A 24,054-nucleotide genomic window follows, 5' to 3' on the forward strand; every position below is an offset into this window, starting at 1 on the left:
CTCTTAGATCAGTGCATGGATGATAGAAAATTGGAGCGTTATGTAGGAGGGAAAGGTTAGATTATTATTGGAGTAAGTTAAAAGGTCCGTAAGGTATAGGAGCAAAATTAGGCCTTTCAGCCCATTGAGTCTGTTCCACCATTCCATGGCCGATTTATTATCCCTCTCAACTTCATTCTCCTGCCTTCTCCCCATAACCTTTGACGCACTGACTAATCAAGAACCTACCAACCTTCGCTTTAATTAGACTCGATGACTTGGCCTCCACAGCAGTCTGTGCCAGTGAATTCCACAGATTTACCACCCTCTGCCTAAAGAAATTCCTCCCCATCTCTGGACATTCCTCTATTCCAGGGAATTCCCAACTTTTTTTATGCCATGGACCCCTCCATTTATCTTCCATTCATATACCTATCTAAGAGTCTCTTTAAAATAAGATATAAGAACAGAATTAGGTCATTTCACCCATCAAGTCTGCTCCGCCATTTCGTCATGACTGATCCAATTTTCCTCTCAGCCCCAATCTCCTGCCTTCTCCCTGTATCCCTTCATGCCCTGACCAGTCTAGAATCTTCCTGTGGTAAGGAATTCCACAGATTCACCACTCTTTGGCCAAAGAAATTCCTCCTGATTTCCATTCCAAAAGGATGCCCCTCTATTCAAAGTCTGTAGCCTCTGGTCCTAGACTCACCCACTATGGGAAACATTCTCCCCACGTCCACTCTGTCACAACATTGTGGGCTGAAGGGTCTGTTCTGTGCTATAATGTTTTGTGTTCCAAACAAATGGCCTATTCTTCCTTGCTTTTTATGTGGTCAGTGTCCGAATGTAAATCCAATTGGAACAGGGTCAGCAACGAGATACGTGGGAGCCACTGTCCTCTGGGGATTTTTCATGCTGCATAAATCACCCGGCCCTTTGTGTTTTCACTTTCCATTGAACACAGGGATTCGCTGCTTCATCTTCCATATGGTATTGAGATTAAGCAGAGCTCGCTAGGCTGAGTGCCTGTGATGGGGCTGTGGGAAGGGGGCAGCGTGCTGGATGCCCCTATTGTGAGGCCGGTGAATTGCCGCAGTGTGTCACCGTGATTAATACCTCGTGCTCCGCCACAATGGGAGTCTCCACTCCCCCGAAAGAACTTCTGTGCAGACATGGGGAGCGGAGACTGCAACCACTCTGCAGGGTTCTGCCCATACGCGACAGAGGAACGCCTGTGAGATATTAACCCGATAGACGTTAGAGAGGCAGTGGTGATATACAGCACTAGAGCACAGAAACAGACCTTTGGCAGGGGTGCAGCCCACCTGGATAACTTTATCACTGTGCCTCTGCGCGCGCACGCCACCCAGCGAAGTAAAGCAACAGTGGAGGGAGAAGAAGAGATTCAAAGAGAGAGTAGCTTTTTCTGCTTTAGACACTTAGTGCAGAGAATTTTCCCAGGTGTTGCTGGTACTTGAGAACCTGAATTATAGGGAAAAGTTAAATAGGTTAGGACTTTTATCTCCTGGAGTGTAGGAGAATAAGGGGAGATTTGACAGAGGTATACAAAATTGAGGGGTATAGATAGGGTTAATGCAAGCTGTCTTTTTCTACTGAGGTCGGGTGAGATTAGATCTAGAGGTCATAGGTGAAAGGTGAAATATTTAAGGGGAACCTAAGGCGGGGAGCTTTGTCACTCAGAGGGCAGCGTAAATGTGGAAGGAGCTGCCAATGGAAATGCTGGATGAAGTTGTGATTGCAGCTTTTAACTGAGTTTGGTTAAGTATATGGCTGGGGGGGGTTGGTGGAGGTCTACGGGCCATGTGTGGGTCAGTGGAACTAGGCAAAGTAACAGTTTGCATGTCCTCGATGGGCCAAAGGGCTTGCTTTTGCGCTGCAGCGCTCTATGGCACCAGATATCAGCTGCAGGTTTTCAGATGGCAATGACTCAGCAGCACAGATTTCAGATCAGTTTATTGTCGTATAGAACAGGATACAGTGAAACTCCTTGTTCACACGAAGCAGACCATAGCCGCTGCTTAACCACGCACCCTGAGTCCCAGTGTTGAGTTGTGTCCCATGGGGTCTGGTCCCTTCTCATAGCCAGTTGGCTTGATTTAGATGGCATTTACTCAGCTGGTTCCTGGCATAGTGGGCTTGTTGTATGAGGAGAGACTGAGAGGATCGATCCTGTGTTCAGGAAAATGAGAAGTGATGCCATTGACGGATTCACCATTCGTACCAGACTTAACAAGGAGGATGTTTTCTAGGACTGAGGTGTCTAAACTCGGAGTTCTTGGACAGGTGATCTGGGGTTGGGTGAGGAGAAACTTTCACTTGGGATAGGTAATGCATCTCACCCTAACCATGGACTTTTTACTCTCCTCCCATCCGGTAGGTGCTACAGGAGCCTCCGCTCCCACACCAGCAGGCACAGGAAGAGCTTCTTCCCTGAGGCTGTGACCCTGCTGAACTTCATATCACAGTGCTAAGCAGTATTGCACCCATATTGTACTATCTCAGTAGTTTTATATTTGTGTGCTGTAGCACTTTTTATTCGCAGTTATTTTGTAAATAACACTATTCTTTGCATTTCTGGTTAGATGCTAACTGCATTTCATTGGCTTTGTATCTGAACTCGGCACAATGACAATAAAGTTGAATCTAATCTAATCTAACCTTTAGTGTTCAATACCATAGAGGGTTTTGGAGGCTCCGTCATTGTGTCCAATTGAAACAGGGATTGATGTTGAAGAGTAGGGAGGTCACTCCATTTTCCTGTGCTAGCAACATGAGATATAGGAGCAGAATTACACCATTTTGCCCTCAAGTTTTCTCTTGTCATGGCTGATCAATTTTTCTTCTCAGCCCCAATCTCTTGCCTTCTCCCCCGTATCCCTTCATGCCCTGACCAGTATAAGATAGGAGGTCTGCTATGACCCTAATGAAGAGCAGAGTGGGCGACTCTTTCCTGTGTTTGTGTGTTATTCATACGGCCTGGAGGCTCCCGTTAGGATCAGCCTGAGGCTTGGGAGAGTGTTCAAAGTAAATTTATTATCAAAGTATGTATACTTCAGTGTTGGCGCGTAGCCAAGTGTAAGGTGTTCTTCTAGTGATTTGAAGGTTGCTAGTTTGAGCCCCAGCCGAGGCAATGTGTTGTGTCCTTGAGCAAAGCACTTAATCACACATTGCTCTGCGACGACACTGGTGTCAAGCTGTATGGGTCCTAATGCCCTTCCCTTGGACAACATCAGTGTCGTGGAGAGGGGAGACTTGCAGCATGGACAACTGCCAGTCTTCCATACAACCTTGCCCAGGCCTGCGCCCTGGAAACCTTCCGGCAAATTCATGGTCTCATGAGACTAACGGATGCCTATTATTACTATTATACTTTACACAACCATGAGATTCGTCTCCTTACAAGCAGCCACAAAACAAAGAAACCCATTAAAACCATTGAGCAGAGAGAGGGGGGTAAGAAAAACAAATCATGCAGACAATAAAAGTAGGCAAATAACGTTCAGAGCTGAAGTTCAGGAATGTGAGTTAGTTGCAGGCCACAGCCTCAGTTCAGTGCAGAGACAAGTAAACCTCACCGAACAGTGAGCTGAACACCCGCCCGATGCTGACCTCTGCCCCCGACACCCCCACCTTGTCAAAGTCTAGTTTAGGTCCTTTGTCTAGCTTGTGTTATCCTTGTTTAAGGTGTTGTATGTAGCTGTTTTTGGTAATCCTAACTAAAATTTTGCTGACTGAAGCACAAGGATCTTGGGCCTTCTCCACGCAGTGTGATCCTGGTTGAGATATGACCATGTATCTAATCCTTCCACATTGCTTAAGGCATTCCATTTGTAGGTATTTGTCTTGTTCAGAAAAGGGCTGAAAGCTGCCTCCCCTGATCTAACTGGAACCCTTCTTCTTGCTAGGTTGGAACACGAAGATATATGGCCCCAGAGGTCCTGGAGGGGGCCATTAACTTCCAGCGAGATGCCTTCCTCAGGATAGACATGTATGCCATGGGGCTGGTGCTCTGGGAAATGATCATGAGGTGTACCGCAGCCGACGGCAAGTATTACTTCCTGTTTCGCTTCACCACACAGCTCACGTCCACACCGTACCGCAGTGGTTAGTGCAGACGCTTTACGGCGCCAACGATCGCCAATCGGTGTTGGATTCCCACTGCTGTATGTGAGGGGTTTGCCCCGTTTCCCCTGACGGTGTGGGTTTCCTCCCACAGTCCAAAGACGTACGAGTAGGGTTCGTCAGTTTTGGGCCTGCTACATTGGCACAAAGCATGGTGACACTGGTGGGCTGACCCCAGCACGATTCTTGGTCACTGACACATTTCAGTGTACCTTTTGAGGTACATGTGACAATAAAGCTAATCTTTATCTCTGAACCATTCGTTGCCTCGTAGGTTCAATGCCACAGCACTGACACTTCTAGGTCCAAAGGTGATGGGTTCAAGTCTCCGGGCTGACACTCCACTGCAGTGGTGACGGCGTTGCTTGGTCTGAGGTGCAGGTTTTTACACGCCCCTCTGCTCTTGGGGCGACTCGAAAGATCCCCTGCTCTCTTAACGGGGAATGTGATATCTTGCCCATATTTAGTTGTCAACCCAACTGAAGCAGATGATTTAAAAAAAACACAAATAAGAAAATCTGCAGTTGCCGGAAATCCAAGCAACATACGTAAAATGCTGGAGGAACTCAGCAGGCCAAGTGACATCTATGGAAAAAAGTAAACAGTTGACGTTTCAGGCTGAGGCCCTTCGTCAGGAATGCTGAAGGGTCTCGGCACGAAACGTCGACTGTACTCTTCTCCATGGATGCTGCCTGGCCTGCTGAGTTCCTCCAGCATGTGTGTGTTGAAGCAGATGATCGGAGATTATCACCAACCTTCATGTACCCACATTGTCTGCCCTATTTATCATGTCACGAGCAGCTGCAGGTCAGAGTCATAGGTGCTTTGTGCCATCTGGTCAGAGCCAGACTGGTCTAGTCCCATCAGGCCACACCCGGACCATAGCCGTCCATACCCCTCCCATTCAAATTGCTCTTAAATGTTGCAATCACACCCACATCTACCACTTCCACTGACAGCTCGTTCCACGTTCTCACCACCCTCTGAGTGAAGAAATTCCCCCTTAAATATTTCACCTCTCACCCTAAAACCTATGACCTCTAGCTCACCCAACTGAGGTGACACCTCAGTGGAAAAAGTCTGCTTGCATTTACCCTGTCTGTACCCCTCATCATTCTGTATACCTCTATCAAATCTTCCCTCATTCCCCGCACTCCAGGGGGAAAAAATTCCTAACTTTTCCCTTGTTGAATGTAAGCCCTTTAGGAAGTTCAGAGATGCTCACAAGACTCAGGATGTGTCAGCACAATTTCTTCTGAATGGGATTCTATCACAGCCCGATTTTAAATAATCCTGCCCATGCTGACCTTGTACTTTACTGTCCCGGACCTTGATTCTAGTGTGCAGGTAGACCCCCACTTATGGATACGGCCCAGTCTGTCACGGGTAAAGCCCTCCCTGCTCTTGAGCACATCTACATGGAGCGTTGTTGCAGAAAAGCAGCATCCATTATCAGGGACCCCCCATCACCCAGAGGAGCTCTCTTTTGGCTGCTGCCATCTGGAAGAAGGTACAGAAGCCTCAGGTCCCACACACCAAGGTTCAGGAACAGTTATCACCCCTCAACCATCAGGCTCTTGAACCAACTTCACTTGCTCCATCACTGAAATGTTCCCACTGTTCGTGTTCAAGGACTCTTCATCTCATGTTCTCGATATTTATTGCTTATTTATGATTATTATTATTTCCTTTTTCCCTGTTTGCACAGGTTGTTGTCTTCTGCACAGGGGTTGTCTGCCGTTTTGGGTGCAGTCTTTCATCAGCTCTATTATGATTATTAGATTCATGGAGAGTGCCCACAAGAAAGTGCATCACAGGGTTGTATATGGTGACATACATGTACTTTGATAATAAATTTACTTTGAACTTTGAGGTATTATCTTCCTTATACAAAGTCCACCAGTTTTTGATAGTCCCAAGTGGAATGTCTGCTTTAATGTGACACTTTAAATCCCACCAGAGTTGATCAAAATCTCACTCTGTTATGGCAAGAGGTTGGGCAGGTTTGGACTTTATTCCTCGGCGCACAAGGTGACTTATGGAGATATATAAAGCCATGAGCTGGAGTGAGTGCATGCAGTCTCAGATGGAAGCGTGTTGACATGTGGAAGGTCGTGGGGTTAGGGGCTTTCTGGGGGGAAGGGTGTGGTGTGGGCAAACAAGAATAAAATGGAAGATAAGATCTACAAGGTGTTGGCGAGGCCGCATTCAGAGTGCTCTGTAGATTTCTGGTCATCCAACTATGAGAAAGGATGTCATTAAATTAGAAAGGGTGCAAAAAAAAGATGTGGTGGGAGGAAGGGTTTGATTTGTAAGGAGAGACTGGGACTGATTTAGGTTATGAGCAGAGTCCTTTCTGAGGTTTATACAATGGATGGTCACAATCTTTCCCCCAGGGTAGGGGAGTCTAAAACTAACTGCATCGGGTCAAGAGGATCTGGAGAAAGATTGAATAGGAAGCTGAAGGGTGACCATGATTGACCTCGGCAAATTTTTCTACAGAAGTAGTTTGCCATTGCCTTCTGGGCAGTGTCTTTACAAGACAGGGGAGCCCAACCATTATCAATACTCTTCAGAGATTGTCTGTCTGGTGTCCATGGTTGCATAACCAGAACTTGAGTTATGCACCGGCTGCTCATATGACCAAGCACCACCTGCTCCCATGGCTTTACATGACAATGATCGGGGGGTTAAGCAGGTGCTACACCTTGTCCAAGGGTGACCTGCAGGCTGGCAGAGGGAAGAAGTGCCATATATCTCCTCTGGTAGGGACTTATCTCCACTCTGTCACCCACTGAGGCAGCTACAATGAAATTTAGAAGGCATTTGGAAAAGTAGATAGTAAAGTTTTAGTAGGAAATGGGCCAAGCTTAGGTAGCCATCTTAACCAGTATTAATAAGCTGGGCTGAAGGGCCTACTTTCATGCTGTATTACTCTCTGGCTCTTTATTTTTCCCAGTGACCTCAGTGTCATTAACTACTGCCATTCTGATGAAAGATCACTCACCTGAAACACTAATCCTATGTCTCTCTCCACAGGTGCTGCCTGACTTGCTGAGAGTTTACAGCACGTTGTGTATTATTTCTGGTTTCCATCACCGGACGTGTTGGCTGTTGGTTTAATATTGAGCCGGCCGTGACATCTCACGCATGCTACTAACCTCATCTCACCTCTCTGCCTGTGCAGGGCCCATCGACGAGTACACTTTGCCATTTGAGGAAGAGATCGGCCAGCACCCGACGTTGGAGGACCTGCAGGAGGTGGTTGTCCACAAGAAGATGAGGCCTGTCCTGAAAGAATGCTGGTATAAGCATCCGGTGAGTAAGTCTGGTCCTTTTCATTGCGTGATCCGTACCAGCTCCTTGGACAATCGGGCATCTCAGAATAGCCCCCCAGTGTCCCGAGCCCTCTGGTGGCCAGACCCCTTGTGCCACACATGATCTGTAGCTCACCCTTCCATGCGTATTCAAAGTTCAAAGACCAAGTTCAAATTTATTATCAAAGAATGCTTTCCATATGGTGGTGGTGGCATCCGTTAGTCTCGCGAGACCATGGATCTGCGCCTGGAAAGTCTTGCTTCAGTCTGTGTTAGAGCAGCGTCTGTTGTGGCTGTAGAGTTCCACATGGGAGTGACAGTCTCGGCTGCAGCGAATGCACTTGAAAGCGCTGTCCTCCAGTGTTGTCTTGGTGCTGTTTTTCCGACGAGTGCGATTTTCTTCAGCAGCAAGTCTCAGCTTCTCTTCTCCTCTTTTTAGACCTCTGCGTAGTTCCAGCCTCCAGCGAGAGGGATTGCTTGCGATGTCCTCCCACCTCTCGACGTTCATTTTCAGTGGAGTGGTAGTGGGGGCAAGCTTCCACTACCTAAAGGTGCTCCTCACGGCTTGCGCCTCAAATAGCCTCTGACAACCAAGACCAACTCCTGGCCGTCTCGTGTGGTTTAGCCTCTAAGCCCGGTGGAACTGTTTCTACTGACGGGAGAAGGGGCGAAGGCGGGTCCTGACGCCTTAAACCCAGTGCTTCAGGTAGATGGAGCTCGTCAGCCTGGGAAGGCAGTCCATCTAAGAGAGGGAAACTCTGATTTCAAGCCTCCGCTGCCTTGCGGCCATACCCACTGATGGGAAAGTCTTCAGGAGTAAACCCTGAGGACAAATCCGGAGCTGGATTCCCTAAGGCAGTCCAACACTGCCTTCAACCTCGTTTTCCATATACAGCTTTGAGATTCATCTTCTTGCAGGCAGCCACAAAATGAAGAAACACAATAGAATCCCAAAAAAAATCCACACACAGACACACACACACTGTCGTATATCCAATGTGCAAGAGAGGACAATTCTCACAAATGATAAGAAAAAGTAACAAAACCTGTGGACCAAGAACTGCCGAGACCCTGAAGGTGAGTCTCGAGCTGTGGAGCCCGTCCCGCGCTGAGGTGAGTGAGGCCTGGCCAGGAGCCCGATGGCTGCAGGGCAACAACTGCTCCTGAACCTGGCGGTGTGGGGCGCAAGATGTACTAATGTGTAGGGGAGGGAGAGGCATTCAAAGTAGAGGGGTGGGGCAGATTTTCTTTATACAGACTGGTGAGTATCTGGAATGCGCTGTTAAGGGATGTGGAGGCAAATAAAACAGAGGCATTTAAGAGGCTTTCGTATAGGCAGATGAAAATGCTGCTGAAGACGACACTGGTGACCAGCAGCAGGGTTTTGCAGATAGCTTACAAAGCTACACCCAGTGGTGGTGGCAAGAAGTGACAGCCGAGACAAATGAAGGCAGGCGGCGCCGAACACCTGTTTCTTTTCCGCTCTCGGCCTCGACTATTTTGATCCTGCTCGGCACTTTAATTGGCGCGGAGTAAGGGAGCAGAACGCGGGCTTGTCTTCCACTCAACGCAGCGTCCACCCCCAGCGATGACCGTACTGGCGCTCCCGAGAGTCTAGTTTGCCGAATCCCCCAGATGGTAAAAGCGCCAGTTCATTTAGTCGGTTCAAAAGTACATCTGTTAAAGGGGGAACCACAGACTGTGGACTGCAGTGATCGCAGTTTAGATGTGGTAGAGGATCTGGTAGTTTGGTGGGCTGCCTGCAAAACGTCACTGTTGTATGCCCGCGCCATGTTTAACAGCATAGTCACCTGCCCATGTGAAAGCCTCTTAAACCCCTCTGTGATATCGGCTTCCACATGCAGCACATTCTGATACCCACCACCTGAATGCATCTTGAGGCCCACACCGGCCGGTTCAGGAGCAGTTGTTTCCCTACAGTCATCGGGCTCCTGGGCATGTTTCACTCGCCTCAGCGCTGGGCGGGATCACTTTCAGCGACTCTGCAGGTCACGGTCCATGTGTTTTTATTGACTTTTTTTAAAACTGTTTGCGTGATTTGTCCTCCTGGATCTACGACAGTCTTAGTTGTGTGAGTACAGTCTGCCTGAAAGGGTGGCGGGGGCAGGGCTCCCCCTACACACCAGGATGTATGTCTGTGTCTGAATTAGTTTGCAGGGTTACAGATCAAGATGGGATTAGACACAAAGTTCAAAGTGAATTTATTATTGAACGACATGTACTACCTTGAGATTCATTTTCTTGCAGGCGTTTACAGGAAGAAAGAAATGTAATAGAATTTTGTGAAAGGCACCTGTTCTCTTCCTTCCCCCCTCCCCACCCCACATTGAGTGCCCACTTCTGTTGGTTCTCCTGGCTCCTTCGAGCACCCACCTTTGGCACATTGGCCTTCATAAATCGAAGTATTGAGTACAGGAATTGGGATGTTGTGTTGAAGTTGTATAAGACGTTGGTGAGGGCTACCTTGGAGTATTGTGTGCAGTTTTGGTCACCTACCTACAGGAACGATGTGAATAAGGTTGAAAGAGTACAAAGAAAATTTGTCAGAACTTGAGGATCTGGGATAGAGGGAAAGGTTGAACAGGTTTTGACTTCATTCCCTAGAGCGTTGGAGAATGAGGGGAGATTTGATAGATAGGGTAAGTGCAAACAGGTTGGGCGAGACTATGACTGGAGTTCATGGGTTATGGGTGAAAGGTGAAATGTTTAAGGGGAGCATGAGTGGGAACTTCTTCTCTGATAAGGTAGTCTGAGTGAAACAAGCTGCCAGAGGAAGTGCTGGATGTGGATTTGATTTCAACATTTAAAAGAAATTTGGGTAAGTACAATAATGGAAGTCTATGGTCTGGGTGCAGGTTGATGACACAAGGCAGATTAATAGTTCTGCATGGACTAGAAGGGCCCATTGGCCTGATTCCGTGCTGTAGTGTTCTATGATTCACTGAGGTCAGTGTCCCCTCCCATGTGCACCAGTCAACCTCCACTCTTACCCCCAGTGCCCAGCACCTGAGTGGCAGTCCTGCACTAACGCTGCCTGCTTCTCTCTTCCCCCACAGGGGCTGGCGCTGTTCTGCGAGACGATCGAGGAGTGTTGGGACCACGACGCGGAGGCGCGCCTATCGGCTGGCTGCGTGGTGGAGCGCATCGCGCAGACGCGCAGGCTGATCAACGGCACTACCTCCGACGGCCTGGTGAGCCGCGTCTCCACCCTCACCAACGTGGACCTGCCCCCCAAAGAGTCCAGCATCTGATCCCACGGCGCCGGAGTCGGACTCACACGACATAGCTGCTAACCTAACCCGACTTCTGGTCGCTGTTCTCGGATCCGGAGCTATTTACCAGCACACACAGACACACACACACATGACTCTACTGTATTCAACGGGCATCTCGATCCACAAGCATTCAGATACCAACCAGTGAATGCAGCAAAAAATAATTACCGCTACCCAAGGTGCAGGTACCTCAGACTTGAGTCCATTTCAGCCGTGTGAGTGTTTATTTTTCTTTCTCCACACTCATTTGTAGCTTTCTCTGTCTTCTCGACAGCATGTTTGTGACTTTTTTTTTAAAAAAAAATGTTTGTGAAAACCTGTACCACCGGCAAAAACAGGAAGAAAATGAGAAAAAAAACAAAATGCTGCACCCCATAGGAGGAAACCTTTTTTGACTGTTACACATGATCTTACCTTCCTCAAGGGATCTATATACACACACACACATACACACACAAACACACTTTCGACGGCGAGCGCTTCAAAGCGGTCTTTTTAACGGGAGAACGGGTGTCCACCGTAACGTACGTGCGCACGCTATTATGTGAGCGCCAACCCCCTCCCCCCCCCCGCACACTGTTACGTGCACTCGCCCCGCACTGAGGGAGAGGTGGGAAAGGACTCCCCCTGGGATGTTGGCGTGAGGGGGGTGGGGAAGGGGGGTGGTTGGGAGAAAGGGGGTGGGGTCGTGAAGGGAGGAGTGAACAGACTTGACAGCATTTGGACAAAGCAAGTATATGTAAGTAGCTCCGAAAGTAATTCTCAGGTAACCGGTCAATTTTAGGGGGTTTTGGGATGGGTGGGGGTTGTGTTTTCTTTCCGAGCGCGTCATTATCCAACAGGCACGCGGGGTGGGAGAGGGAGGGAGGGTGGGTGCGGGAGAAAAAGAAAACGAGTTTATTTTGTCTTAAAGAAGAAAGAGGTGCATATTTTATGGCTGCATATTTACACGCCATAAGCAGTTTTAAGTCCGTGAATGTCCCGAGTGCTGCTCTTTTTATTTTGCGACATGCAATGTTTCAAGAGGACAAAAAAACACAAACACACACACACACACACACACACACACACACACACACACACACACACACACACAATCGACTACATAACGTGGCTTCCGAGGTTCTAACGCGAAACAAAACTCATGACCACAAACCACCTCAAAATAAAACCAGAAATACCTCAGATTTTTTCTACCTGTATGATTTTATTATATATTTTGTTAGTTGTGTTGTCTTTGTAGAGCTATTTTAATGTAAGTTGGCTTTTATGACAAGGGAGTTTAATAAGTTCCAAATTATTAGGAAGTGCTACCATTTACCTTGTAAAGCACCATTGTAAATAATTGTAGGTTTGTAGAATATTGCCTATAAGGTATCTGGGCATTATCGGTCTCATTTTGTTTTCTGCTTGCCTCACCTCCTGTCGCTCTTGTGAATATTTTGCTCTTGTGAAGGTTTCAGTTCACCTCCCCTCAGACACACACAAAACACTTCATGATTTCTTCCCCCTTTGCAGCTAATCTTTGCAATACAAATGTCGTCTTCCAGACAGTAGTTTGCAAAGTCTTTTTGGAGGTTTTAATTTATCTCTCTTTTATTCCCTGCAAAACCATCCCCATGTGCCATATTTTTAGCTAACAGGAAGACTCAAAGTGTGATTACGTATTAAGGGTTGGTTGATGAAGTTTTATTGGACATGGTCTCTTTGTGCTAAATGTTCACACAATGCTGATACAAGCTTTTTGTGTTTAGAAGGAAGCAAAAGCTAACTTGGTTCACCAGCAGGCAAACTGTTTAAGAAGACCTCTTTGCATCTGGTTTGTTGAGTTGAAGGAGAGGGGAGGACAAGGATTGCATTGGCTTGGCGATTTACAAGCCAATGGTTCCCTCTTGCCAATGACCCCATCACATGTGACCTCCCTCTCCTGTCCAAACGCCTGATGAGTGGTGATCAAAAACCTGGGGCTAATTAATTCGCTTTCAATTAATCCTGGCCACAGTTCCCTGAAGGGATTTGACCACCGAGAAGAGCATTTTAAGTACAATCTATGTGTACGCTTGGACCTAGGAACACGTGGCTCTGCTTGTTTCTATGTACATCGTGGGACAATCTAAAACAAGAGGGAAAGAAAATCTCAAAGGATCGATGTTGTTATACCAAAATCTGTTAGTCGTGGCAGAACTATCACACAACATCAGCTCTGACTCCCTTTCTTCACCATGGAAATTTTCAAAGGATTTTCTGATGGGTTTTGTTTCCTTTGGGGCTAATGAGATTACTTTGCTGATATTGATTTAATAGGTGATATAAAATTTAGCAAGCTATTAATAGGTGTGTTTATCGGCCAGATGTTAAGCGAGTGGTGTGGGCTTTTGTGATCATGTGCATCTCCGTGTTGGCCAAGCGTCGACCTCCTCAGTGATCTAGGAAGAGGCAATGCTCCTGACTTGGGATGCTTTGGTGAACTGTACCTCAGTCCATTTCCCTGCTCCGAAACAGGACCCAGAGAGATCTTCACTCTGGCAATTGAAAGACAAAGCCCAGACTTGGAGGGGATGTGGTGGTAAAGAACTTTGGTTGGAGGGGGGTGGGTGGTGAGACGAAGGAATCATGCAGAAGGGCTGGGGGTTGATGGCATCCCCTGGGTTATATTGGAGTGTTTGCTCTTGGGGGGAGCCTCTGCATGATCACCTTTCCACACAGCCTGGCGTGGAATTCTTTCATCGGGCAGCTTTTCCACCTTCCCTCCTCAGAGGTGCGGATGTTGGCAAGGCTGCAGATTCCAGGTTCCCAGGAGACCAAAAGGAGTGGAAGGGGAAATCAATCCTTTGAAGGGAGAGGACAGAACTAAGCCATTGCACCCAGACCTCAACTAAACTGTGGCCTCTATGGGGAGGATCCAACCACCTAGTGTATTGTCCAGTAGCTTTGCTGAGTTGTGTCTTCAGTGTGCTTTCCTCTGTATAAAGCAGGTTCGATATCCAGAGCCACTCTGTTGCAATGATGCTTAATACCAAGGGCCCTACAGTCATATCTTTGTGGAATGCCACAGTAACTGTAACTGTGTTTGTATTTAAAAAAAAACATTTAAACCGCACTTCCTTCAATTCCTAGTGCCGCGCTTTGGAATGTGATTTGGTTCAAGTTCCAGCCTGCTGCTTGATATAAATATCGATCCACTTTGCCATGAAACTATGCAGATATATTACCAATTCTAAGCTGATTGAACCAACAATTTGTATGGTATTTGTTGGTTGTGGTTCTATTTTCAAGCTCATTTCAAAGATTCATTATTTTTTCTGTGTGGTTTTAAATGGGCCACAATTGTCAATAGTATCCTGGGACCATTATGGGGCAGAAAACAGGTGTCGGTGTTCCCAATCTGTCTGGTAATCTCTGAAATATCACATTCGCTCTTGTTCTTTTCCTCAGTTGTTGTACGGTATTGTAAATACTCACCATCTTATTTCTTCGCTGTATTGAAAAACTATTTGACAGAGCAGCACGTGGCAAGGTACAATTTCTAGGACTAGCATTCCCTAAATTGGGAAACCGGGAAGCTGACTGAGTGCTTCCTGCTCCATCTGAGCTGAGTGAGGAATTGAAATCACTTGGAGGAAGTTTTGCTGTCTTGGAGGCTGCAACTTGAGGCCGGAGTAGGCCGAGATATGAGAGGGTAGAGCAAAAGCATCCAGAGCTCCAGTCATGAAACTGGGTTCAACAAGGGCTCCCTTATCCCCCTAAAGTAACCGTGGCCAAACTGATGCTTGGCTTACTGGCTGATATTCAGGAAAAAATATTACAACCTGGTGGGTGTCCTAATTTTTGTAGCCAATTCTTTGAAACAAAGTCAGCATTGACTTGACTTGAAATGATTGTCTGAAGGTTGGAGCTAGCCCCCAGGCTGGCGAGCACGGATAGCATGTGCTACTGTGAGGAATGTGCTCGCCTGTCAGAGCTTTTGCAGTGCAGAGTTAACCTTGTAAAGACACGCATTCAGCTGTTTGTAGCTCATGGTCTCCAAACATTCGTATAAGAAGCCGGACAACGAACAGATCCAATTAGCATCCCCAAGTGTTCTTTAATTGGTCCTAGAACCAGCTAGATTCAAGTTGTATGAAGCCACACATATGGCATTCCCAAGTTGGTGGATGAGAGGAATGGAAATCCTCCATTGGAATTTGGTAGGGCTTGGGGATGTCCTGGGCTGTACCAATCTGGAAAGACCTTTGGCAAGACTGTGGTGACCTTCCCCTTCAGGGCCTCTGGATGTGGGAGATGGTGTCTCGCTCTCAGTAAACTGGAGGGCAATAAATTTAGCTGTGGCCAGCTGTGGGCACGGTGGGAGGTGAATGAGCTGGGGGTTCCGGTCTCCCAACGCAAGCCCTTGTACACTTTATCCAGTGCGGGGTGTACAGTCAAATGAGCAGCAAGTGAATGTACATTAAAAGATGCGGGTGATTCTTTTTATTAAATTATACATCGGATGGTCTGGTTTGTTCAACCATGCGTCTGTCTTATCTTCACCGTGTAGCATCCTAGCTCCATGTCTCCGACCCCCGTGTGGCACAGAGCTTCTGGGAGGGATTTAGTGTAGAAGCTGTAATTTTCTTGACCATTTTAAAAAACTTTGTATGTCACTTCCAGTCTAAGCCTCGGCCAACAGCTCAGCTGAAAGCTTTCAGCTTCCTGGATCCAGAATCTCCGTGGGTAGTTTCCCTACTGCTGGAAGTCTCAGCAACATACCTGCTCTGAGTTGTAATCTTTTGGACAATGTGCTTGCAATTGTCAGGGTAAACCAGGCTGGCTTGTCTTGTGTTGAATTGTTTGCAGTTACCGAGTGCACATCGATTGATCTCTGTCAAGGGCTCATTCGTGTGAAATGTTATCAGGTCCACAGATAAGGCTGAGGCCACTAACCTGGCAAGTGAAAACATGGCCTTTTTCTGAAGCGCATGCTGGGCTAGTTCACTCCGCTCCACTAATACATTCAGGCATTTACAGGTCGACACCTTCTAAAGCCTTTTCACCACACAACTACACGTTATGCAAAAGTATCTGAACCGACGCGAGCCTTGAGCGAAACCACTCCTTCCGAGGGTTCTTCGTGTTTACTGTCTCCATATGCCAACACTGATCCAGCAGAAAGTGAAGGATCATCACTATTGTGCCTTTCCTATACTTCCTTTGCTTTTCCTTGCGCGTCACAAGCAGCTGCCCTACTTCGCTTAGCTTGCGTTGGGTTTCACCAGGAAACAGCTGTCTTTTTTGGGCGTTGTCTTTTTCTTTTGCTCATTGGCCAGCCATTTCCTTCATTCAGTTGGAGGCCGGATGCAGTTTTGTGATCCAGGTATTTTAAGGAACCATTTACCTCAGACCTCACTAAACAGTGTTGCCAGCTGGAACTTGACATCACAAATGTAACCAAAACACAAACCTCTCTGGATTATCACTTGCATTTTAAATAAAACATTCCCAGGGATTGAAAAATCTTTACTGACAGGTCCAGCATCAAGTGAAGCTTTGAAATGGCATTGTGTTGAAAAGGATTTAATTTGGAGGCGGAGCTACTAAAAGTGATTTTGGACTGATGAGTTTATTTTTGATGTTGGAGCCCCTTTGTATTAGAAGTTTCTATGGTGGGGTAAGGGCAGTACCTTGGAGAGGGTCAGATAGAAACCACATAAGAGCAATCCGCAGATGGGCCTTAATCGTTACCTTCAATGAAGGGTGCTTGGTGCCATGGGCAAAATTCTGCATCAAATGTATCAGAAGTGTGCAAATGGCAGGGACAACAAATCAACTGAGTATGTGAATGAATGCTTGGGTCCAGGGTGAAGTTGGGAGTGATGAGCTCAGAGATTAGCAGAGGGCAAGTGCCGAGAGAGAAGTAGCAAGCCCTTGAGTGCCAACAAGGCCACAGGGAGTCAGTCTCCAGGCCACCCCATCTCCCTCAGGCAAAGCTAAATGCAGGGCCTCTGAGGTCGCGGCAGCAGAGAATTGCTGGTCGACAACAATTTGAGAAATCTTCCTCCTCCCTCTTGGTCTCTAATAGGAACTCAAGATCGAGCACTCAGACTCCTCAATTTATCTGGAGAAAAACATATAAAAATTATTACCAATTTGAATTTTGCTTTCAGTGAATTTACACCCCACACATGTGCAAAGCCTTTTGTGCTTTGTCCTGAAGAACTGTGTTCCCCCTTGAATGGTCTGTGTCAGTCTAACTGGTACCTCCATATATACAGCGTGTGCCTCAAGTCACCAAACCTGTCGATATGTTTTTTAAATGCCCATCTGAAAGCCACTAAAGTGATCTGAGCCATCCCATCAGTAGAACTAGGTGTCGGGACGATGTGGGAATCGGGACTGTTGAGCTCTCAACTATTTGTCATAGAAAATTCATAAAAGAGAGCAGGTATTTCAGGGACTCCGCACTGAGAGCCATTCATTCACTTGCAGAATTGCCTGAGATATTTAGTGTTATTTATTTTTTTAGGCAGTGCAGCTGTTTTTCTTTTAACCACGCTGTCTGTCTCCTTGCTGTAATAACTCACAGCGATTGCTCTGTGAGTGAATGTAGACTATTCAGCTTCAGTAGTGATAGGTAAAGTATTTGGTTCCTAGAGTAGAAATCTTTTAAGATTGCCCCGCCATTAAACTAGCTTGTCCAGCCTTACCGTAAATAATACCTTTTATCTATTCTGTGGGATAAACAAACACAAGAGGTTCTACAGATGCTGGAAATCCAGAGTAACACACACACAAGTTGCTGGAGGAACTCAGCAGCCAGGTGGCATCCATGGAAAGGAACAAATGTAGACATTCTGGGCCAAGACCCTTCATCTTGACTGAGTTCCTCCAGCATTTTGTGTATGTTATTCAGTGGAATGTCTTACTCAACCAGCCACTTCTTTTAGATTTGCAAGAGAGGTTGCATGCCGCTACAATGGTGCCAAGGTCCTTGGGTGACCTTGGGTAAGGGTCAAAACTCTTTTCCCTAGTTCTGCCCACTGTGTCTTTGGATGTGACCCACAGTTACCTGGTGACAGCTGATCTTAGGGCTCAGGGCTCTAAAGATGATATGTTATCGTAGTTCAGTTTTAAACACGACTTGCCTACCAAACAATGCTGCCTCATCACACGACTTGTGCAGTCAAAGACACTAAACTTATTGAGAGATTGTTAGGCTACATCCCTCATGACAATATTCAAGAAGCGAAGCAAACAAAAAAATGTGAAATGTCTCTGCAGCTTTGAATAATTTATTTCACCTGGTGTGTAGAGGATATTGTTGGCCGTATAATCGGAACAAGTAGAGAGGAGAAATTAAACACTGTGTCGTTTGCCAGGAACTCTGTCTCTTAACTCACTACCTAGAGAGCCGTTCAGTATTTAAAGGATATGTCAAATTAAAACCAATGTTCAGCTGATACTTCTGGGATTACACAATGTTGGCATTGGGAAGGGACGCTGTGTCAAACTCCACTGCTTAAAAATAGTATTAATTGTCCAGTGGGGCACTAGTGATGCCAATAATGGTTGCTGGCCTTGGGATGCCTTGTAAAGCTGATACTAGCTGCTGTTACAGAAATCTCTTTGGTATTTCTGACTTAACTCTTAGCTGGTGAATCTAACTATGATGAATAAACTCTTTTCAGGCTTCCAACCCGGTACAGGAGTCGATTTTAACCGACGTTTCGATGACAAACTCTGCCAACTTCATCGGGGATAATGCAGATGAAGAAGGCAGAGTTTATCATCGAAAAGGCCAGTTAAAGTTGATACTTGTAACCGCCTGGAAGCCCGAGAAGAGTTTATTTGTCATATACACTAGGAAAGCACGAGACTCTTTTCCCACTATGATTCCACACAATGCCATTGTCAGCATAATCAAAAAAAAGAATTAACACCATGGAGAGCTGTTCTTTTTTGCATTTTAAACTTGTTTTAATTTACAATATTTAAATCTGTTTTTAGTAATTCTATTTATTTATCAGTAAGTTGATGAATTTGCCAGAGTAAACCTGGATTTTTTAAAGTATATTAAAAAAAAATGACTTAGGATGAAGGAAAAAAAAATAAGTCATACAATCTGACCAGTTTAAAGGAGGAATTAATTGCAATGCTTTGAAAATTGATGCTGGAAAAGATTTGGAAGGTTTCTTAATCTTTGGGCCCAAACTTAAGTACTGTTCCTTATATCAGATGTGAATTGTAAATGTGTAGGATATAATTCACTATTGTAGTTGAAAATTGTAGGACCGTGTTAGCTTGTACTACTGATTTAACAGAACTTATACTAAAAATTGTTTAATAAACATATACAGAGAGTTAGGCTCTTTGATGTAACCCCTCTGAATTGGAAAAGAAATATTATGTTAATTTTTTCTTTAAAGATGCACCCCTAAAACGATGCTCCCTCCATTGCATTAACAGTTCTGAAAGGACTACATCTTGAACAGAACACTTTAACAATCATTGTAACATACTTCATACAATTTGCAGTGATCTTTGTTCTTTTTACTGTGGTAATTTTAGAAATAAGTATCAAATGTTTGAATAGATGCTATGTTGAGGTGTTGCTGTTCCCAGTTTCTGGACCCAAATGCCAGGACAAAACCAGTATGAATGTAGTATTCCCCCCCCCCACACACACCTCCTGTGAAACAGCACCACTGCAATAGGAGGAACTAGAAAGGATTATTTCAACTTTATCTTTTTGTATATGAAAATAAAAAAAATTGATAAACCTCTGTGCTTCATCAAGAATTTTTTTTCTCTTTCTCTGGAAGAAGTTATGCAGAGTTTGCTCACAGTTCATCCATTGGGACAAGCAGATCGGTCAGAAGGATGGCTTTCTCCTTTCCGCAGAGGAGTGAAGCTTCGCTCACTGGACTCCCAGTCACATTGTTAATGGTCCTGATGTTGTGCTAACCTTCGTCTTCCCCTCCACCCTCCCATCTCTGCAGCTTCCTCCTGTCTCTAAAGCAAGAGCTCAGTCTGGACTAGATGGGCCAAAGGGCTTGTTTTTGAGCTGTTAGTGCTCTGTGTATTGTTTGTACCGCAGTGGTTCATGTCGTTAGCCTACCAGGACATGTAGTAAGACCAGAAGGTATAGGAGCAGAATTAGGCCATTTGGCCCCCTGGATCTACTCTGCTATTCAATCATGGCTGTTACTTTTTTCTCTTTACAACTCCCCTTTCCCACCTTCTCCCCATAACCCTTAACCCCCTTATACAATTAGAACCTGTAAATCTCTGCCTTAAATACTTCCAATGGCTTGACCTCTACAGCCTACTTTCTCAGTTCACTACCCTCTGGCTGAAGAAATTCCTCATCTCAGTGTTAAAAGGAATGCCATTTATTCTGAGGCTGTACCCTCTGATCCCGGATTCACCTAACAGAAACATCCTCTCCAAGCCTTCCAGTATCCGGTAAGTTTCAATGAAATCTCCCACAACCCCCAACCCCCCCACCTTTGACCTCCACAAATACAGGCCCAGAGGTAGCAAATGCTCTTCAGGGGCTTCACCTTAATCATAGTGCATTGACTAGTAACACATCCCTGAAACAACTTGGAGTGTTTTTATGTTGTGAAAGGGGATGAGTAATTTCACACGGATTTCACGCTTCCGAAAACCCTGCGGTGGATGGACAGAGAAGCAACGGCATTCGGGGTTTCACCAGCTGGTCAAGTGGGTCTGCTACGTTTTCATTCATTTTCCCTGCCTGTCCCCAGCTTGCGTGTCAGTTTAAAGATTAGCTCAATTTGTCACATTCACAGGTTGTCGAAAGGTATAGTGAAACTGTCACTCACAACACGCTGGAGAAACTCAGCAGGTTGGGCAGCATCCGTGGAAAAGATCGGTCAACGTTTCGGGCCGGAACCGTGGCTTTGACCCCAGCATCTGCAGATTATTTTGTGTTAGTGAAACTCATTTGTGTCAAATCAGCGAAGACCGTTGGGGGCAGCCCGCAAGTGTCACCCACACTTCTGGTGCCAACAAGGCGTGCGCACAGCTCACTTAACCCCAACCATATGTCTTTGGAACGTGGGAGGAAACTGGAGCACCCAGGGGAAACCCACGTGGTCACAGGGAGAACGTGCAGACAACGGCAGGAATTGGATCCAAATCGGTGACTGTAGATGTCGTCATGTGATGCACTAACCACTTCATTACTATGGTCAGAGAAAAGTTCGGGGGTGGGAGGGGGATGTCTTTTTTAACACAGATTGAGGGTGTGGTGGTAGAGGCAGATACATTAGGGGCATTTCAGAGACTCGGGCACATGGATGAAAGAAAACTAGAGGGCTATGTGTGAGGGAAGAGTTGGATTGATCTCAGTGGTTTGAAAGGTTGGCAGGGCCTGGGCAGTGCTGTACTATTCTAGGTTCCACGCTGGCACCTGATCCATATCCCTACATTCCCTTGTGTGATGTGTAGATGCCACTGTCATATCTGCTTCCTCCACCACCCCTTGCAGCACATCCCAGGCACCTACTGGTCCTTGTAAACAAAATCAATAAATGTTATCAGCTTTGCCTCTAACCCCCCCCCCCACTTAAATTCACAGTCCATCTGTGACACCTCCTACCCTTTCCTCGATCCCTCTCTGTCAACGAACTGTCAACTTGTATCTTTTATAAATCTACTGGTTATCTTGACTATACCTGTTCTGTAAAAACTCTTTTCTCAGTTTATATACCTTTGCAGCTTTTCATTCCAGGACATCAGAGACATTGTCCTCCTTTAAAGAACAGGGTTTCCCTCCCTCTACTAGTGTTGCTGCCCTCACCCACATCTCCTCCATTTCCCAAACATCCACACTCACTCCCTCTTCCTGCTGCTGTAAGTGATAGCGTTCCTCTTGTCCTTGCCTACTGCTCCATCAGTTACCACATCCAACACATTATCCTCCACTTCTGCCACCTTCAAAGGGACCCCACCACTAAACGTATCTTTACCCCCATCCGCAGGGATCGTTCCCTCCGTGAGTCCCTTGTCCATTCGTCCCTCCCCACTAATCTCCCTCCTGGCACTTAACCCTGCAAAGTGCTGCACCTGCCCGTACACCACCTCCCTCAGCTCCATTCAGGGCCCCCAAACAGTCCTTTCAGGTAAGGCGACACTTTGGCTGCGAATCTGCTGGAGTCGTCTATTGGGTCCAGTGCCCCCGGTGCAGCCGCAGCCTCCTTTACGTTGGTGAGACTGGTCATAGATCGGGGAACCACTTTGTCAAGCACCTCCACTCCATCTGCCACAAACAAGACGTCCTGGTGGCCAAGCATTTCAATTCAGATGTGTTGGTCCATAGCCGCCTCCCGTGCCAAGATGAGGCCACCCTCTGGGTGGAAGCAACACATATTCCATCTGGGTACCTTCCAATCTGATGCCTGATGGTATGAATATTGATTTCTCCTTCCGGTGAACAAATCTGCACTGACAACCCCCCCCCCCAACAAAACTCCCATTCTCCACACCGACCTTTCACTTCTTCCCACCTGCCTAGTATTTTCCCCTGGGCCCCCTCCTCCTTCCCTTTCTTCCTATTGTCCGCTCTTCCCTCCTATCAGAGTCTTTCTCCAGTCCTTGACCTTTCCTGCTCACCTGGCTTCACCTATCACCTTCCAGCCAGCCTCCTTCCCCTCGGTCTCAGCCCAAAACTTCAACTGTTTACTCATTCCATAGGTGCTGCCTGACCTGCTGAGTTCCTCATGTTGCTTCAAATAAATAAAACTTGCCCACACTTCTCCCTTTTCCCTCTCATCTTAAATCTATGCCCTTCAGTATTCAGCATTTCTTGCCTGAAAACAAGACTGTCTGTGCCTTGTCAGTTTATATAGTTTTTTTTAATCAAATCTCCCCTCCTCCTGATGCTCCAGAGAAAATGATCCAAGTCTGTCCAGCCCTTGTAGCTAATGCTGCCCAACATCTAGGCAGCATCCTGGCCAACACCTTGCAAAGCCTGTTACTTACTGACTATTACGCCGCTGGAGTTTAGTACCGCTAGTGTCCAAAACAATGAAGGTCCTTCATCTACGGTGGGTTTCACAGCTTCCCTCATCATGTCAGTAGCTTCCACTTGGGTTGTCACTACTGTCAGTCACACAGGTCTTAGGAATACTGTCACAATTAGATGTAGAAGGACTCTTTATTGCTGTTTCTGTAATTTTTTTTAGATTATGAAGACACATAATCCCCTTTTATTGTCATTTAGTAATGCATGCATTAAGAAATGATGCATTATTTCCTCCAGTGTGATATCACAAAACACAGGGCAAACCAAAACTGAAAAAACTGACAAAACCACATAATTATAACATATAGTTACAAACAGTGCAACAATACCATAAGTTGATGAAGAAGTCCATGAGCACAGTAAAGTTCAAAGTTTCTCAAATGTCCCACTTCACACGCAGACGGGAGAAGGAAGAAAAACTCTCCCTGCCATGCCGACCACAATCCAACTCTGAGTCATCCGAAAACTTCGAGCTCTGATCAGCTGTCTGACACCGAGTACTGAGCGCCATCTCTGTCCAAGCGATTCGACTTCTTTCTCGGTCGCCAAAAGCAGGCAAGGCCGGGGATTTTGAGGCCTACCCTCCGAAAGATTCCCGACCACACAGTAACGACAGCAGTGGACGGGCATTTCAGAAATTTCTCCAGATGTTCCTCTGTGCTTTCACATCCATTCTCCATCAAATCAGAATTGTCCACGGCCCCTACTTAACAGATACAACATCATTTGTTTTACCTGTCAGGGTTGTTGGCCCTGAGCTGAACCCCCAAACCTAGAGAACCAGTGGACTACTCTTTCTATCCTCTACCCTTTGACCTGTTTGTCATGGGTGACCCTACAGAGACCCAAAGCACAAGACCCTGACTCCAGCCAACATAGCGCTCTGGGTCATTGAGGCATGCATGCCTCCAAACCCAATGATAAGGTTGTGGTCTCCTTGAGGTGCAAAGCCTCTACTTCTTTCCTATAATGGAGTCAGCAGGACTGCACGACAATACAGTAACGGTGATGGAGCTACCCCATTACAGAAGAGATGAAGACACTCTTCACGGAAGGCAGCAACAGTCATAACACTCAGAAATCTCTGGACTTGTACACTAAGGTCCGTTAGTTCCTCAGCACTGCGGTAAAGAAGGCCAGTGCAGTGTTGGCATTCATTTCAAGGGGGAATAGAATATAAAAACAAGGTGATAATGCTGAGTCTTTATAAGACTCTAGTCAGGCCGCACTTGGAGTACTGTCAACAGTTTTGGGCCTCATACCTCAGAAGGGATGTGTTGTCATTGGA

General features: G+C 46.3%; 1 protein-coding gene across 2 annotated transcripts in view; it reads left to right on the forward strand.

The window, feature by feature from the left end:
- acvr2ba (activin A receptor type 2Ba) overlaps positions 1–11,516 on the forward strand; it is a 161,719-nt gene extending 150,203 nt beyond the window's left edge. For both annotated transcript variants that reach the window (XM_072254123.1, XM_072254124.1), the window contains exons 9-11: positions 3,909–4,047; positions 7,313–7,443; positions 10,520–11,516. In XM_072254123.1, the coding sequence (XP_072110224.1) occupies positions 3,909–4,047; positions 7,313–7,443; positions 10,520–10,714 (465 nt within the window). In that variant the 3' untranslated portion in view covers positions 10,715–11,516. The remainder of the gene's footprint in view (positions 1–3,908; positions 4,048–7,312; positions 7,444–10,519) is intronic.
- Positions 11,517–24,054: the final 12,538 nt, after the last annotated feature.

The sequence above is a fragment of the Mobula birostris genome, chromosome 3, assembly GCF_030028105.1.
Source record: "Mobula birostris isolate sMobBir1 chromosome 3, sMobBir1.hap1, whole genome shotgun sequence".
NCBI classification, from domain to species: Eukaryota; Metazoa; Chordata; class Chondrichthyes; order Myliobatiformes; family Myliobatidae; genus Mobula; species Mobula birostris.